This window comes from Myotis daubentonii, chromosome 16 (genome assembly GCF_963259705.1).
Source record: "Myotis daubentonii chromosome 16, mMyoDau2.1, whole genome shotgun sequence".
Classification (NCBI taxonomy): domain Eukaryota; kingdom Metazoa; phylum Chordata; class Mammalia; order Chiroptera; family Vespertilionidae; genus Myotis; species Myotis daubentonii.
Genome location: NC_081855.1, coordinates 34,120,798 through 34,132,823, shown reverse-complemented (window position 1 = coordinate 34,132,823; position 12,026 = coordinate 34,120,798). Strand labels below are relative to the sequence as shown.

The window sequence follows — 12,026 nt, the reverse complement described above, 5'->3', positions numbered from 1 at the left end:
GGTGAAAAGGACATGAAGGTAAGTCCTAAGTGTTTGACCCTATCTCCTCTTTGTGGAGAATGTGAGAGTGGTTGCAAAGGTGTACGTGAAACACCAATGTAATAATAAACTATCTGTTGAACAATTGCTGTGTAAAAAGGGCAATTCCTGCTTTAAAGGGCAATTTTAATGTTTCTACACAGCTTCCGGAGTAATCCTTTTAAAGCAAATCTGATTATTCCTTGGCTCTCAACCCTACCACTGTATTCTGTCATGTCCCAATAAAATCCAAGTCCAACCAAATCCAAAGTCAGATGATACATGATCGGGCTTCTGCCTGTTTCACACCTTATTTCTCTAATTTGGTGTGCTCCAGCCATATGGTCTCCTTGCTTCTTCTCCAACATGCCAACCAAGCCCCTATCTTGGGACCACTGCCAATGGCCATTTCTCTTCCCCTAGAATAGATTCCCTCTAGAAATCCACATAGCTGCCTCCTTCATTTAGTGATTAGATTTCTACCTATGTGCTCTTCCCTTAGGAGGTCTTCTTTGTCTTCCCTATCTAAAAGAGCATTCCCCATATCCTTCCTAGCCCTTTATCCTGATTTTCCCCCCATAAAACTTGACACATCACTGGGCATTATCTTTATTTAGCAATATATTTTGTTACTAGAAGCCCAGTGCACGAATTCGTGCACCAGTGGGGTCCCTCAGCCTGGCCTGTGGGATTGGGCCAAAACCAGCTCTCCGACATCCCCCAAGGGGTCCTAGATTGTGAGAGGGCACAGGCCAGATTGAGGGACCCCACCAGTGCATGATCAGGCCGGGGAGGAAAGTGGGAAGTTGGCCAGCTGGGGAGGGATCGCGGGAGGGCTCCAGGCTCCCTCAGTCCTGATCGGCCAGACCCCAGCAGCAAACTAACCTGGTGGTCAGTGCACCATCATAGCAAGTGGTTGAGCAGCCTTAGCATATTATTAGCATATTATGCTTTGATTGGTTGAATGCCTGACCAGACACCTAGCATATTAGGCTTTTATTATATCGGATTGCTTATTGTCATCCTCCCCCACTATTATAAGAGGAAGACTTTATTTTGTTCACTGCTGAATTCCTAGCACCCAGAACAATGTCTGCTCATTAAATATTTGTTGAGTGAATGAATAGGTTTTCAGGATACAACAAATGTAAAACGACTCTATATTTATTGATGCACAGGAAAATGTCTGCAAAGAATATAGCAAAATGTTAACTAACATTCGAGAGCTGCTTTTCACACTCTTTTTGCTCATGTGAATCTCCTGATTTTTTTTTTTTTTAACAATGAACTTGTCACTTACATATTAAAAAATGAATAAAAAAGCCTCATAGGCCGTGTAAATGAATTCTAAAGGAGGTTAGGCAAATTTACGAAAGACAAACTTCTAAACAGATGTACCAGCCTAATGGTTAAGGCAGACCACAGTTTGAATCTCCGCGGCCAACACTCTGTAGCCGTGTGATCCCAAGTTATTTATAAACCAGAGTCTAAAAGTCTTCACCTGGAAAATGGGGATCATAATAGGGCCTCCCTCACAACGTCGTTTTGGAAGATTAAATGAGACCATGCATGTAACCTCTGTCCAATGCCTGGCATGCAACACATACTCGACATAGGGTAGCTATGATAAGAATTAGCAGTAACAAGCGTTAGGACATACCTAGCCCTCAAGATTGACATCAGAGCGGACCACCACATCCTCTCATCACTGCGCCTCAATCGGGGCCTCTGAAGCCCCAAGACGGGCTGGTTCTCTCCAGAGGAGATTACGTCGGCCGTCCAGAAGCATCGGAATAAATGGACCCCGCACACCCTTAAACCATTCAGCCTGGAAAATCCATGAGCAGCTCTCCAGCACCCGGATTCCAGAGGCGGCCACCGAGTCCCTTAGCCTCACTTTCCTTCGCTGCTGCAACAGGGTGTGAGAATGTGAAAAAACACAAAAGCAGGGCAGGACCGGCCCGCCCCGCCGCACGGGGGGCGCTCCGGAGGGGCTCACTCGGCACTCGCCCCCGGCGAGCCTCTGCTGACCCGCAACGCACCTCCCGGGAAAAGTGACTGCCGGTCGGACTCAAGGTCAGACCAGCGGCTCCCGCGCGTCCTCCCAGGACTCGGCCAGAGAGACGGCAGCGGCGGGCTCGCGGGGAGGCCCGGGCGCCGGCCCGGACGGAGGCAAAGGCGCGCAGTACACGAAGGCCCCGGAGGGAAAGGGGCGGAGCCGGCGGGCGCGCGGCGGCGCGAGGGGGAGGGGCGAGCTCGCGCTTGCGCCGCTCGGGAGCGAGCGCGCAGCCCAGGGCGCGCACGTGGCTGGCTGCTCCTTGGCGTGGAGCAGGGGGACTCGGCGAGGTGAGGCACGCGGCGCTGCGGGACGGCGGCGGCGGGCTCGAGCCCCTCTAGCGGGACGTGAAGGAGGGGAGGACCGCGAGGTGCGGTGGGGGGTCGGGGTCGGGGTGCGGGCACCGGAGACCGGGAAGACGCGGCACGGGGGCGGGAGGGAGGCGTCCGGCCACGTCGCGCTGTCGGGGAGGGGGGGAGTGACCCATCAGGCCCCGCCCCTGGGTCAGGCCCCGCCCCTCGGCCAGCCTGGCGTGTCCTGCGCGCCGGGCGGCTGCGCGGCGTCTCGGACTCTGCATTCCCGTCTCTGCAGCGCAGCGCGCAACCCGGCTCAGGACCGCCTGTGTGGGTCACGCCCCTACCCACGTTTCCCAGTGGGTTTTCACGTAGGCCTTCTACAGACAGTAGGCACTTGGGCTTCCTTATGTGCGGCTCAGGCTGACCGAGGCGCCGGGAAATGACTTGCCCGCGGTCCTACGGCTCATCAGGAACTGAGGGAGGATTTGACCCTTGTCTGCAAAACCGCACAGCCCGCACCTGGCCTCTGCACCGCGCTGAGTGCTGCTGCTCGCGTGCCTCCCGTCCTCCCCGTGACGTGTTTGAATTTGGCAGGTGGATTTGGAGGCAGCACGTACACCCTTTCATGGGTGTTAGTGTCAGAACTGTCCCTGAGAAGAAGAAAGAAGATTCTGTTCGTTGAAATAGTGCTGCTTATGACGTCGAGTGTTTATACATCCTTCACGTGACCCTCTCCCTTAGCCTCTGGAAATGGCGCTGCTGTTGTCTGCCTGAAAGACATAGTAATACAAGTAGCAACCTTTCAGGGCTGACTTTCCTTTGAAACAGCATCGAGCCTCAGAGGGCTCAAAGAAATAATCCACGGACAGTGGTACCACAATACCTGGCAGATGAGAAGAGTTGAGTACATGTTGGCCATGATTGTATGGCCACGTGCATAATACCCCTTGCTAAATCCATTTTTCTTCAAAGACTAACTTTTTTCCAGAGACTAAAGCAGAGGGAGAATTAGTCTACCCTGGCCCACCCCCCAAAAAAGACATTGGCTAGTATTTGTCTTACATTTGTGTTTACTGAGTTCTTTCCGTGTGCTTGGTACTTTTAAAGCACACCAATTTGTATTGGGTGTAGTCCCTGCTTTTATTTCGTCTAAAAATTGGGGGAAATATGCATGCAGAAATAATCCTCACAAATTAGAATGTGGAAAACGCCAGAAAAGAGGTAAAAACTAGGAGAGTATAGAAGGTGGGATGTGGGTTTTTTGTTTTTGTGTTTGTTACTTTTACTCCACAGTGACTTTTTAAAAAAATATTATTTTACTGATTTTAGAGAGAAACTTTGATGAGTGAGATGAGCAAGAAACGTCATTAGGCTGCCTCCTGCACCCCCAATTCTGGGGATGGAGCCTGAAACCTGGGCATGTGCCCTGACTGGGAATCGAACTGATGACCTCTTGGTGCGTGGGTCAGTGCTCAACCAGTGAGCTACACTGTCCGAGCTATTTTTTTGCTTTAGTGTGAAATATGATTTCATTTCTGCCTTTAGGAAGAAACTGTGTACATTGGACATACCTATTGAATATTTATTCATATTTATTCAAATATGAATTACTGAACAAATGTATGTTCTGATAGATAGGATTCCTTGGTTTCTAGCAACAGAACTCATTCAAATTAAAGTATTGGAAAGATAGAGAAATAAGAAAAAAAAACACACAAAAAAACCCTATGCCCTAACCGGTTTGGCTCAGTGGATAGAGCGTCGGCCTGCGGACTCAAGGGTCCCAGGTTCGATTCCAGTCAAGGGAGTTGCGGGCACATACACAGTGGGGTGTATGCAGGAGGCAGCTGATCGATGTTTCTCTCTCATCGATGTTTCTAACTCTCTATTCCTCTCCCTTCCTCTCTGTAAAATATCAACAATATATATTTAAAAAATAAATAAGAAAGAAAAAAAAAAACTAAAATAGTTTGGCCACCTTTGGAGATGGCGATCTCAACAGTCAGAGCTCATGGACCAAGTATTTGATTAATGAATGTTTGAGCTCCAACTGCCTTCTGTCCTTGTATGTCTTAGATTCAGATTTTTCTAAGAAGAGATCTGGTTGCTTTAGCTATTGTGAGGGTAGAGAATGACGTATTTCAATTGGCAACCCCACTGAACCATATGAAATGTCTGAGAGTCAGTTTCCCAAAGGAAGGGGCTAAGGAGAGGAGAAAACCAATAGTTGTCTATTAGAACTATGTAGCTTTTGTAGAGGGCTTACTATGGGCTGGGCTCCATGGTACATAATTTACATGGATTTTGATAGTTAATCCTTAGAACACCTGTAGGAGGTAGAAACTATTATAATCATACCCATTTTATTGGAGGGGAAACAGGATTATAGAGATAAAATGTTTGCTTAATGTTACAGAACTCGGATGTAGTAGAGTTGAGTACATTGCATTATTTTCTCTTTATCTTGTCCCTTTGAATTATTTCCTGATCCATGTGCAACTTTGTTTGTTCATAGGGGGTCATCAAGCTTTGGTGTGTGTTGGCCAGTTCCGAAATCTCCTTTGAAGGGGCACTGCATTGAGAAAGATCAAAGCAGCAGTCTTTGCCAATTAAGGAATGGACCGTTTGGGTTCCTTTAGCAGTAAGTACTGTATGAACAAGTCTCAGGTGAATATTAATAGCAAACTGAAGTAGAAGTTGATCAAAGAGGAAAAATAAGCACTTTGAAGTTAAAGCCCCTGTGAATCTGATCCTAAAGGAATAAGAGTATCAACTCAAAGTAAAATCAATATTTATTGATTGCCCACTGAACATAATGACACAAACATATCACCCTAGATCTTATAAGAAAACTAAGATCAAATGGACCAAACATAGTATGATTAACCTGCAGATGGATTTATTTTATTTTACTTACTTTATTTTATCTTTGTTATTTTTTAATTTTTATTTTTTACTGGTTTCAGAGAGGAAGGAAGTGGGAGAGAGAGAGAGAGACATCAATGATGAAACAGAATCATTGGCTGCTTCCTGCATGCCCCCTACTGGGGACCATACTTACAATCTGGGCATGTGCCCTGACCAGGAACCCAACCATGATCTCATGGTTCATAGGTTGATGCTCAACCGCTGGTCTAGATGGATTTCTTTAAAAAGCAGATGGATTCCCAGTAACACATTTGTGATGCCTTGATAAGAAATAATGTTTGGTAGAAAAAAGGAAATACCCTTCTCCCTGTAGCCCGGCATGTGCCCTTGACTGGGACTTTTCAGTGCATGGGACAGTGCCCAACCAACAGAGCCACACTGGCCAGGGCCCTTCTCAATTTTTAAAAGTTCTTTGTAATATTAGGGATTTTAGCCTTTTTTTTTGTTTTAAATATATTTTATTGATTTTTTTTTTTACAGAGAGAAAGGGAGAGGGATAGAGAGTTAGAAACATCGATGAGAGAGAAACGTTGATCAGCTGCCTCCTGCACACCCCCTACTGGGAATGTCCTTGCAACCAAGGTACGTGCCCTTGACCGGAATCGAACCTGGGACCCTTGAGTCCACAGGCCGATGCTCTATCCACTGAGCCAAACCGGTTAGGGCGATTTTAAACTTTTTGATATGTTTGCAGATACTTTCAATTTATTAGCTTTTTTACTTTGCTTCTGGTGTTTTTTGCCAAGAAAGAGTTTTTTGTTTGTTGGCTTTGTTTATGCACTCAAATTTATTAACCTTTTACTCTCTTGGATTTTCAATGTTGATAAAAAAGCCTTTCTCTACTCCTCAGTTATAGAAAAGTTTTCTATTCCTAGTTTATTGCCGGGGTCCAGCCCCAGCGGGTCCAGGGGTCCCCAAAGGCGTAGACGGAGTCGGCGAAGAAGGAAGGACACGGAGACAGTGTTTAGTTGATCAGCAGCCTAGCCAGGATCTCCAGCCAAGTTCTGGTCTCGATCTCCAGAGAGGTTCTGCTTAGGATCTCCAGCCAGGTTCTGTCCAGGTTCTCCAGGCAGGTCCAGTCACCAGGTTCTAGTCAGGCGCTCCTGCCAAACTCCACAGTCAGGTTCAGTCCAGGATCCCCTGCCATGCTCTCTCGCCAGGCTTTGCCTCCAAGCTCCGAGGCCAGTCCCTGTCCAGGATCCTCCGGCATGCTCTCGCCAGCGAAGTTCTTCTGTCCCTAGAGAACGTTCTGTGTAGGTTCTGTGCCTAGGCTCTGTCTCTCTTGGTCCTGTCTTCCAAGCCCTGTGTTCTCAGTTCTGTGTGTTTCTGTCTTGTTACAACTGTATTTATACCAGTTGATTCAATCCTATCAATCTCTATTACAAAGGTTAGGGCGTTTCTTATCTCCATTCCAGGGAGAAAAGATTATGTAGTTTAAGCATGATTGTTCGTAGTTAAAGGGATTAATTACCCGCCTGGCACTTAGTTGAGGGGTTTTATTCCCTCCCTAACTTCAGGGGAAAATCCCTACCTGGGGATTCAACCTTTCACGGAGAGGTGACTTTGGTTAAAACACAGCGCCAAGAAGGTGAGCTAACATATTAAGAACCGTATGCCATATATGCCAGGTCCCTTGAAACAGCAAGGATGGACCGGCTCCCGGCAGTTTATAAAAAAAAAAACGTACCTTTGTGAAGGACACTTTGACTATATATATCAAAAATGCTCTGTATACCAGTTTTAATTCTAGGAAAATACATATCCTGTATAAGTACCGCGCGCTAACTGGAGCTCCAAAAAATACATATCCTAAGGAACAAAATGTGAAAAGTTATATATACAAGAACATTAATCTCAGCATTCTTTATAATAGTAAAAAGTTGGAAACGATTATTATAAATGTCCACCAATAGGGAACTGTGTAAATTAGTTGTTCTCAACCTTATGAGACCCAGTGATATTTTTTAAATAATATTTTTAAAACCCCTTTTACTATTTGGAAATTAAGTACATAGATAACATATCCACAACCATGATACCAAAGAAATAAAAACAATAATGCCCTACCTGTAACACAAAGGCTAAATAAAAGAGAAGTAATTAATAATGAAATAATGGAACTTATAATAGAATAATATGCATTGCAATATGTTTAGACATGATTACAATAGAAGACAAAATGACTTAAGTACTCAGATGCTTGCACGCATATATTGAATCACGGCATCTTACAACTACACATGCACAATGAATGATTCATGTGTGATGTGTTGGTGACTCAAATACCACAAGCTTGAATAACTCTTGGTAAAGTTCTGAACAAAACAAGATAAAATCTCTGGAGGTACATGCAATTGCTTTTCTGGAAAATTCAATATATAGTAAAACTCAAAAACATTTTGTTTTATGTAATATGGAACTGGGTTCTTGGTCTAGTAATTTTGAATAGGTTTTTTTATCTACTTGAATATCTGGTGGGACATTTTAAAGTTGTGCAGATACAGGCCAATTCTTTGTTGTGGAGGAATGTCTTAGGCATCTCTGGTCCCTGCCAGCTAAGTGCCAGTAGTGTTCCCTAGTCCTTGTGACAACAAAAAAGCATCTCAGATTTCCAAAATGCTTTCCTAGAGGGTAGTTGAAAACCATTAGGTTAGATAATTGATGTGATGGAGCATTATTCATCCATTAAAAAGAATGAGGAAGCCCTGGCCAGTGTTGGATGAACATCATCCCGTGCACCAAGAGGTCAGTGGTTCAATTCCTGGTCAGGGCACATGCCTGGGTTTGGGGCTCAATCTCCAGTAGGTGGTGTACAGGAGGCAGCCGATTGATATTTCTCTCCTCCTTTTCTCTTTTTCTCAAATCAATAAAAACATATTTAAAAAATAATAATGAGGAAGATCTATGTGTATGGTCATGAAAGATTTTGACAATATGTTGTCAAGTGAAAAAAAAAACAGGCTACAAAACATCATGAATAGTATCCCGCTTTTGTTAAAATAAATACACAGAAGAAATGTTTGAAATCAAAATGTTAATAGAGAATGCTGTACTTTTATTGTCTAAAACTTTTTAAACTATATATAGGATAGCTTTTACAAAATAATTACTTCTTGACATAAGGGGGTTTTTTTGTTTTTGTTTTTAATTTATTTTATTGATTTTTTACAGAGAGGAAGGGAGAGGGATAGAGAGTTAGAAACATTGATGAGCCAGAACTGGTTTGGCTCAGTGGATCGAGCGTCGGCCTGCGGACTCAAGGGTCCCGGGTTCGATTCTGGTCAAGGGCATGTACCTTGGTTGCGGGCACATCCCCAGTGGGGGGTGTGCAGGAGGCAGCTGATCAATGTTTCTCTCTCATTGATGTTTCTGGCACTTTGTCCCTCTCCCTTCTTCTCTGTGAAAAATCAATAAAATATATATTTTTTTAAAAAAAGAAACATCGATGAGAGAGAAACACCGATCAGCTGCCTCCTGCACACTCCCCACTGGGGATGTGCCCGCAACAAAGGTACATGCCCTTGACCGGAATTGAACCCGGGACCCTTGAGTCCACAGGCCGACGCTCTATCCACTGAGCCAAACCGGTTAGGGCGACATAAGGGTTTTAAAGCTCTTCGATCAGTGGCTGATTTTTGTTGTTGTTAGTCCTCACCTGAGAATATTTTTTCCATTGATTTTTAGAGAGTAGAAGGGAGGGGTGGGGGTGGAGAGAGAGACTGGAAATCCAACCTTCGACAGTCTGTGGGCAGATGCTCTAACCACTGAGCACACTGTCCAAGGGCCTGATTTTTTTGCCCTAAGGAATGTTTGAGGGAAGAAAAATAAGCTCATATCATTATTATAAAAGGATGATATGAAGAAGGTAATTTGGCCAAAACCGGTTTGGCTCAGTGGATAGAGCGTCGGCCTGCGGACTGAAGGGTCCCAGGTTCGATTCCGGTCGGGGGCATGTGCCTGGGTTGCGGGCACATCCCCAGTGGGAGATGTGCAGGAGGCAGCTGATCGATGTTTCTCTCTCATCGATGTTTCTGACTTTCTATCTCTCTCCCTTCCTCTCTGTGAAAAATCAATAAAATATATTAAAAAAAAAAAGGTAATTTGGTAAAACTTGGCATCTAGCACTTAAAACAATATTTGGTCTTCTTGTGTCAAAATTTTAAATGGGAAAAGTGAGGTAGTTGCTGTTCTTTATATTTATTTTGAAGCTATTGCCAGAAGGATTATATTTCTTTCCCTTGTCATTTTCCTCCTGGTCTTCATTTAGAAACAAGTGAAAAGAGCAATAATCACTTACCTGAGGGAAAAGTGCCTTGAAGAGTTCCTCAGATTTTAGGAAGGAAAATGCTGTTACAGAATGTGAGAAATCCTGCCTCAGGCTAAACAGATTAAATCTCTTCATCTACCTTTAGAGTTTTCTTAGACACCTGCTGCTGATCACAGAGAACTACTCTGCTAGGATGCCCTGACTCTAGAGAGGCAGAGTTTAGGGCAGGGGTCCTCACACTTTTTAAACGGGGCCAGTTCACTGTCCCTCAGACCGTTGGAGGGCCGGGCTATAGTTTAAAAAAAAAAACTATGAACAAATTCCTATGCACACTGCACATATCTTATTTTGAAGTAAAAAAACAAAACGGGAACAAATACAATATTTGTATTTGCATGTGGCCCGCGGGCCGTAGTTTGAGGACCCCTGGTTTAGGGCAGCTGGGGATGCATATCTGCATTTTTATAACTGAGAGTTTGGTTTGTACTCTTTACCTTGATATTTCAGAGACATTGGAACTGGTGAAGGTCTGCTATGTTCTCTGCATACTATGGGAGAAAAGGAGGGAGCTTTTCTGGATTTAAATCTGAAATAAAAAGTACTATATATATCCCAAGACATATTTAAAGGAGTTTTCCCCCCAACTTTTTTTTTTTTCCAACTTTTTATTCTGAAAGATTTCACACTTACAGAAAAGTTGAAAAAATAGTACTGTGATTACTTGTTGCCCACTACCGAGATTCAGCAATCATTAACATTTTGTCATATTTGCTTTATCTGTAAATAATATGTGTGTTGTGGAGATATGAGACATTTTTCCCCTAAAAAAATGTTATGGGTATTATGAAACTTCCAGTTAAAACCTGTGTTTGTAAACTTCTTTGTAGGGGCCATATCTACTTAGATGCTGTTTAAAGTAGTAGGTACTCTGTAGGGAGGGACAAAGCTACCTTGAAATAAAAAGGAAGATAATTTTTGTTTTTTCTTATTTGGAATGAGCTCTTCTTGTCTCCATGAACTTTCACTACCAGTATAGCCATTTGCAGATTTTCACCCTCTTGGCTCTTAAGATAATCAGAAGGTGTTTTGAAGTTAGTATATTTTTCTTTTTGTTCTAGGTGATCCCTCTGATAAGCCACCTTGCCGAGGCTGCTCCTCCTACCTCATGGAGCCTTATATCAAGTGTGCAGAATGTGGGCCACCTCCTTTTTTCCTCTGCTTACAGGTATCTCATTAAGGAGAGGCCTGCCTCTCCTAGGTTCTTTTATGGATGTAATAAATTCAGAGATGACTATCGATTACTCAGAAGGCCCATATCTTATTAAATCTGTTCCAGTCAATCTTCCAGTATACATTTTACCAGTGAAAAGTTGGGGAACAGAGCAGATGGATGAGATAGACTGTTGAATACAGACATATCTCAGAGCTATTGCAGGTTTGGTTCTAGACCCTGTAATAAAGTGAGTTTCACAATAAAGCAAGTCGTAATCTTTTTGCTAGTAGAGGGTCTTGACTTCAATTTATAAAAAAAATACAACATTGTGAAGTGCAATATATGAAACACAGTAAAATGAGGTGTGCCCATATTGCACAGAGGTATCAACTTAATGCTTAACACTGTTTTAGCCAGTATTAAGTATTGAGATTACAGGAACAGAATAGGAGAGATATTCCTTTTGATAGTACCTGTGACACAGTGTTTATTGTTTATTGAAGAGTGATCTTTGGGCAGCTGACAAACAAGGTAACCATTTTGTGGATGATGGTGGAAATAGTAATACTAATTATAAGCACTTACTTAGTGCGAGGCACTATTTTAAGTACTACTAGTATACATGATTTAACTCTTAAATCATCACTACAACCCAGTAAAGTAAATATGATTAGTATCCCCATTTTATAGAAGAAACTCAAGCAAGGAGAAGGTTAAGTAATTTGCTCAAGGTCACTCAACAAATACCATATTTTTTTTGGATCCAAGACACTATTGATTATAAGAAGCATCCCAATTTCAGAAATGTAAAAATGGCTGATGGAAGTTGTGATATACTTTGTATTATAAGACGAATCCTCACTTTACAGTTTTAAAATATGTCTTAGAATTGCTGAAATAGGTAACATGGAACCAGAATGCGAAATATAGGCAGTCTGATTCCAGGGCTTATGCTGTTATCAGAGGAGTTGTCCTAGGAAAATGTCTTTTTTCAAATTGTTCTTTATTCTCTATGAGGGCCACAGAAGAGCTGTGATCATGAATATAGCCATCCTGTTGTGGATGCAGACAAGATTAAATGAAGTCTTAAAAAACTTATCACAAGAGTAGAATACCCCCACAGTATCTTCTATCCTTTTTTATTTTTTATTGCTTTTAGAGAAAGAGGAAGGGAGAGGGAGAGAGAGAAACATTGATGTGAGATTGAAACATACATCAGCTGCCTCCCATGCACCCCACCAGGGATTG

At 43.2% G+C, this 12,026-nt stretch overlaps 2 protein-coding genes across 7 annotated transcripts in view; one reads left to right on the top strand and one right to left on the bottom strand.

Annotated features, from left to right (window-relative positions):
• The window catches only part of ACACA (acetyl-CoA carboxylase alpha), a 269,985-nt gene extending 267,804 nt beyond the window's left edge, over window positions 1–2,181 (bottom strand). For all 4 annotated transcript variants that reach the window (XM_059669697.1, XM_059669696.1, XM_059669699.1 and 1 more), the window contains exon 1: window positions 1,679–2,181. Coding sequence is in view for 1 of the 4 variants with exons in the window: in XM_059669694.1 (XP_059525677.1) it covers window positions 1,679–1,716 (38 nt within the window). In the remaining 3 variants the exon portion in view is untranslated. The remainder of the gene's footprint in view (window positions 1–1,678) is intronic.
• An 86-nt stretch (window positions 2,182–2,267) lies between these two features.
• Window positions 2,268–12,026, top strand: part of TADA2A (transcriptional adaptor 2A) — a 44,243-nt gene continuing 34,484 nt past the window's right edge. For 2 of the 3 annotated variants that reach the window (XM_059669707.1, XM_059669704.1), the window contains exons 1-3: window positions 2,268–2,364; window positions 4,886–5,011; window positions 10,684–10,790. In XM_059669707.1, coding sequence (XP_059525690.1) covers window positions 4,987–5,011; window positions 10,684–10,790 — 132 coding nt within the window. In that variant the 5' untranslated portion in view covers window positions 2,268–2,364; window positions 4,886–4,986. Of the gene's footprint in view, window positions 2,365–4,885; window positions 5,012–9,565; window positions 9,658–10,683; window positions 10,791–12,026 lie in introns of those variants that run through there. The other variant, XM_059669706.1, reaches the window with a different exon arrangement.